Here is a 5,649-nt window from a genome sequence, read left to right on the forward strand (position 1 = left end):
TTTTGACAGAATGAGAAGTCAAAACTACGTCTTTTTATTTTTTAATATCACACCTCAAAACTGAGTCTTTTCATTTTCTCGCGTCACAATCAGAGTACTTGCTAATGACCCTTCACTTTTACATTTCAAACCAAATGACTTCTAACTTATCCTTCACTTTTACATTTTGAACCAAATGTTTCTTAAGGTTCTTGAAATGAAGGAGAGAGTCACACATGGATGCCCTCTCCTTCCTTGAAAAGTTCAAGCTCAATTATATATAATATAGATAGATGAATATATTTGTAATGAATATCTTGTACCTTTTCTTATGCATCAAAAACAGTTTTTTTTTAATAAATATCCTCTCTTTTTGGCCTACTAAAGGTCTTAGAGGGCCTTCACACGGGGATTTTTGTAACTGCTCCCAAACTTTCCTTAAAGGAGGCAAAAGGAACATATGAGCATTCACACGCACGTGTAACAAGTTCTTAAGACTTGCTAGTGTAGGTCACTTTATTGCACACATGAAATATGAACTCCTTGATTAGAATGCTACCCATGATCTCAAGTTACGTTTGTGCAAAAGGATGTTCCTTTCTATAAACTTTTGCAAAATAGCAAAAGTTTATGAAAAGGAACCAATCTCCCTACTTATTAGCTTAACTACTCCAAGCTCTTTCAAACACACCGTGTGAATGTGAAAATTTGAAAAGAACCTCTATTTTCCTTTACAAAACTCACCGTGTGAAGAGCCTCTTAGTCCCAGAGGGTGAAAGTAATATAATTTTCTTTGTAAGACAAGTGTCCCTAGTGGGCTCAAAAGTCTTGTAAGATAAAAAGTCTTGTAAATGAAAAGCTATTTTCCAAAGCTTCATTTACTCTTTTTGGCATGCTTTGAAAAAGACTCTAGAGAACAAAAGATTGAACAATATAGCAGGTGAAAGTCTTGTAAATGAAAACCTATTTTCCAAAGCTTTATATACTCTTTGTGGCGTGCTTTGAAAAAGACTCGCGAGAACAAAAGATTGAACAATATAGTACACCTACTAGCAAGATTAGCCGGCTGCAAAGAATGGCAAAGGGAAAAAAACTTGACAAAATATACTACAAAGCAGTTCAAACATCTTGCAAACTTGAAAATTTATACTAGTATTCTCAGTTTGCACTTGTATAAGGAAGAAACTACTAAATTGTTGTATTATTCATACGCCTTATCTTCTTTTATAAAGTTAAAACAATATTTTTTTAGTGTGTCTTTTTATTTTATTTTGTTTCAAAATGTTGATGAGCAATGTGCACCTTTTATCTTATTATTTAAATGAAGTCATTCGTAACATTTAAACCAGGGGTATCGTTGAAGGAAAATTGAAAAATGGCTCATTAGTGGAGATAACGCGAGAAGATGCACTGAGAGATTTAGAGGTAGAGGAGTGAGATTGGGGAAGCGAGCCACATGGAGACCATGTCTCCCAATGAAGGATATCTTTCTCTGTCTCTCTTCTCTCTCGTATGTGCATCACAAAGCAGAGGTCTGTGTGTGTGTGCGCGCGTGCAAAGGAGAGGTAGGAAGTACACTTCATAAGGCATAGGTGAATAGAATCCCCTCCTCTCTCTCTCTCTCTCTCTCTCTCGCTCTCTCGCGTCCTTCCTCGACATAGGCATAGTGGAGATGACTTGGAGGGACTTCTCGCGGTAGGTGAAATCCATGAATGGTAGGGAAAGCTTAGGTGCAAGCGCATAGGGAAGGCATATTTGTAGGCTCACAAGGACACGAGAGGTAGGAAAGGGCAACACGCGAGCGGGAGAAGTTTTTGGTGACACAAGTAATAGGTGAGGGTTAGACGATAAAGACAGAGAATCTTGAAGGCACCTTTCTTTTAAACGAACCAATAGGAGCCACTTTTAAAAATAGATAATACAATTTAATGTTAAAACACAACAAAAATTCTATATGATTGTAGGTATTTCTTTAAACTCTTTCTTTTTCTTCCTTTTTCCTTTGATTGGGGAGCTCATACCTCAAGGCTCGATATGAGCTTGAGACTGAATTGTAATTTTTTGGTGGCGTTCTAATACAATCACTCACAATTGTGAGTTTTGCGAAAAAAAAACTTAATGCCCTCCCTTATGAACAAACCCAAAACTTAGGAGGCCTTCGTGCCTTTTCACCTTGTTTCATTAGGGAGGCACACCTAAAGCCTGACCTTCAAATTTGAGCTAAAAATCATGATCATACATGCCCATCGACTAAACTTGAATGATTAATAAATACAAAGGTTGATGCTTTGAAGCTTGGATAGTTACAAGATCCATTCCATCTAGACAGACAGTTTGAACGGGGGAGGGGCCCAAAAACGGTGGAACTGTACAAATACATGTAACGGGTTCACTGCTGAGCACCTCGGTTACCTTTACACTAATGTTTACATCATGCCTACGAGGCTTATCATACGTGGCGGATGACCATTGGCAGACTTGTTATTTCTGACTCGGATAGAGTGCACTTTTTGACGTGCGCTTCATCCATATTTTATCAGAACGACAAGGACGATTACACGTGGACGGCAGCAACTGCCTGGACAGTTGGCCCACGCCACGTTCATTGACCCATAATCAACGGCTTGCGTCTTTTGAGCAAAACGAAAGTTGACCGGTTGACTGATAGCTGCCGGTTTCTCAGAGCTCCAATGTACAAGAAGCTTCTACCTGTACACTGCCCGAGAAGCTTCTACCTGCTTCCACTTTGCTCGAGCAGTAAGGAGGCGTTCCCACGTAGCACAGGATCACCTCAAACGGCTGAGCCCCTCCATTGTAACCTGTTATGAGGAGGGCCTCCTTAAGGGGCGTTACACATGCAGATGCCTTTACCCCTTTTGGCAGTTCAACTATGGGCTCCCACTGCCCATCCTTTTCCCTATACCTCATTAGCTTGCTCTCAAAGTATGCATACAACTGCCCTTTCATGACAGCTAAAGAGGTTGGTGCTATCCCAGCAGGCCACATGTTCTCAACCAACTTCCATGCCTTTTCTTCCTTGTTGTAGATCTCTGCACTCCTCTCAAATTGACCTTGCGATTCCGTCGAAAACCCGCTTACCACAACCAATTTTCTACCCATCACCACCGCCTTGCATTCATCCCTCTCCTCTCTCATGTTTGGCAATGCCTCCCATTCATCCTTCTCCACATTGTAACTCTCTGCGCTCCGGAGCCCGTTCTTATTGTCATCGTGCCCGCCCGCTACGACCACATTTCCATCAATTGAAGCACAAGCAAAAAAAGATCTTGAGGAGGGCATGCTAGAGCCCCTTCTCCATAGCCCAATGGAGAAATCATAAACATAAACAGACCTCAGGACAGCACAAGAGGAGGGATCCAACCCACCAAGCAAGACAAGCTTGCATCCCACAGCGGCACATTTGCAGAAGAGCGGGAGGCCATCGGGGAAGTCGGCGATGGGAGGGAGGCGATGCCAGTCAAGGCGTTTGGAGTCGTAGACGCTGATACCATAAATAGGGGTCTTGCCAGAGGCCGGGGGGGCATGCGAAGCTTGGATCAAACAAGCATAATGGTCGGTATAACCCAAGCTGTGCCTTTTCTGAAGGAAAGAAGGGCTCGGGACAAGCGATCTCCAAGAGTGGCAGACTTGGATGAGGGAAGAGTGGCAATGAAGGGGCACACGCAGAAGGCAGTCGAGGGCTATGTCAAAGGGCAAGCAAGGAATTAGCTCAGGGTACTCGGCCATGGTGCCTGTGTGTATATGCGAGAGAGAGAGAGAGAGAGAGAGAGAGTGAGAGAGGGTTAACAGATAACTGACTTGAGAGAGATGCGCGTGTTGACATCAGCTACTGTGGGAGCTTTGCATATGAACTGATATTTGAAGGTTCAATGTAGTGGTCTTTTTACGTCGCTGACTTTTTCGATTTGGATAGGACTCCCATTCGGCCTTTGCATATTCCCCACTTTTACGAGCCTTTTTGAAAATTTGCCCCAAACGGTTAAACTTTAAGGCCCCTGTCACACTGGGGTGGGCGTCCGCCTCCTCCTTGGAAGTGTGGGCGGCTGCTCCATGTCACACTTGCCTATATTTTAAAATCAGAAATTTGTTCTCAGCAAATGGTTCGTAGCCAAATGTAAAGGCTTCCGGCTTCTCCGCTGTCCGTCAGAGCTCAAACGCTCTCAGTTGAGTTCACGCACACTCTTTTTGTAGGTGGCCACGCCTTTGCAAACTTGGCCGGGCAGTCTAGGCCGCCCCTCCGACAATGCGCAAGGCCATCTACAGCTTTTTTCGCAGCCAATAAACTGCCGCCACCTAAGTTTGGCTTGCTCGTGCCTGTCCCAGTGTGACATAGGCCTAAGAGCTGCTAGAGCGCTCCCCCATAGACCCTCGGGTGAAAGCATGTATAGGTGGCCTGGAAAGTAATGTCAAGGACATTGCTTTTTTGCGCTTAAAAGTGGGTGTTTTAAAAGTGCTTCAAATCTCAAATAGAATATCACTCTCCTAAGGTACGTCAATTAAGTCTCCTAACGTACCACAATTAATGAGACTAAATGTAATTTATTGTTGAATGTTGGACTATTGTCCGCCTCTTCTTTCCCGCTACAACCTGTCTGAGCTGTCTCTCTGCTTTGAGTTCTCTTTGTCTCTAAGATCTCTCTTGGAGCTCTATCTAGCTCCTCTCAGTCTCTCTCTCACAGAGCTCTTGCTGAGCTTTCTGTATCGCTCAGCCCCCTCTCTCTCTTTCTCTCTTTCTCTCTCTAAGCATGGCTCCTCTTGTGTCTGAGCTCGCGCTCATCTCTCTCTCTCTCTCACGAACTCTATCTCTATAGGTTCCTCTTCTACTTGATGATTCTTGAGGTATGTAAACACTTATTATGCTTTGTTAGTATCTTGCTAATTAGGTGCAAGAAGTGCCATGTATTAATTAAAAGTATAGCGTGTAGTTATGATTTGTATTGTATTCCTGTAGAGCAATCCTTTGAAGCACAGTGAAGAACTGTCTATCAGCTCATCGTCATTGAGTAGAGAAGCTCAACTTTAGCGCAGAAAATTAATGAGGGAATATTGGACTGCTCAGAAACGAAAGCAACGGTCAACTTTGTGACGGAAAGCAATATAGGGGAGATGGATGAAAGAAAGAAACGAAGGATATGTCAATCTATGGTACAACACTTTGATACATTAACCGTGGGAATGGATGCAAGTGGTAGGAAGGAAATCTTTGATGAACTCTTCAACATCCTTGCTTCCTTACTATGCAGAGTAAATCCAAAGAGTTGGAAGCAATTATGCTGAGAAACATCCGCAACACTTTGAATCATGTAAAGGTCCCAAGATTTTCAGACGAGTTTTTTGTGAAGAAATCAGCAATGTTGATGTTGGTGAATGGTGGAAGCAAGGATCAAAACACTGACATGAGCATATCGCAAGATGCCAAGCTTATGGGGATCCACAAAAGAAACTTATATTCAGCCAAACATCACTTAATAGTGTCAAGTGAATCCGATGGTTTGTTCCCTGCATCTGCGTGTCATAGAGATGATGCACAGAGAACTCACATCACTCAAACTGTTAAAGACATAGTCTTTCAATTTTGGACGGATGAGACGAGGGTGTCCCCCAACAAGAAAGATGTTTGCAGTAAGAGACTAGCTAGATGTTCATATA

At 42.8% G+C, this 5,649-nt stretch overlaps 1 protein-coding gene across 1 annotated transcript; it reads right to left on the reverse strand.

Annotated features, from left to right (window-relative positions):
• Nucleotides 1-2,208: 2,208 nt before the first annotated feature.
• LOC147442308 (F-box/kelch-repeat protein At2g44130-like) lies at nucleotides 2,209-4,580 on the reverse strand. Its single transcript, XM_086528536.1, has one exon. It carries the CDS (start codon nucleotides 3,724-3,726, stop codon nucleotides 2,659-2,661), a length of 1,068 nt encoding a protein of 355 aa, XP_086384662.1. The 5' UTR covers nucleotides 3,727-4,580; the 3' UTR covers nucleotides 2,209-2,658.
• Between the last annotated feature and the right edge of the window lie 1,069 nt (nucleotides 4,581-5,649).

The sequence above is a fragment of the Adiantum capillus-veneris genome, chromosome 14 (assembly GCF_014529385.1).
Source record: "Adiantum capillus-veneris isolate H3 chromosome 14, ASM1452938v2, whole genome shotgun sequence".
Classification (NCBI taxonomy): domain Eukaryota; kingdom Viridiplantae; phylum Streptophyta; class Polypodiopsida; order Polypodiales; family Pteridaceae; genus Adiantum; species Adiantum capillus-veneris.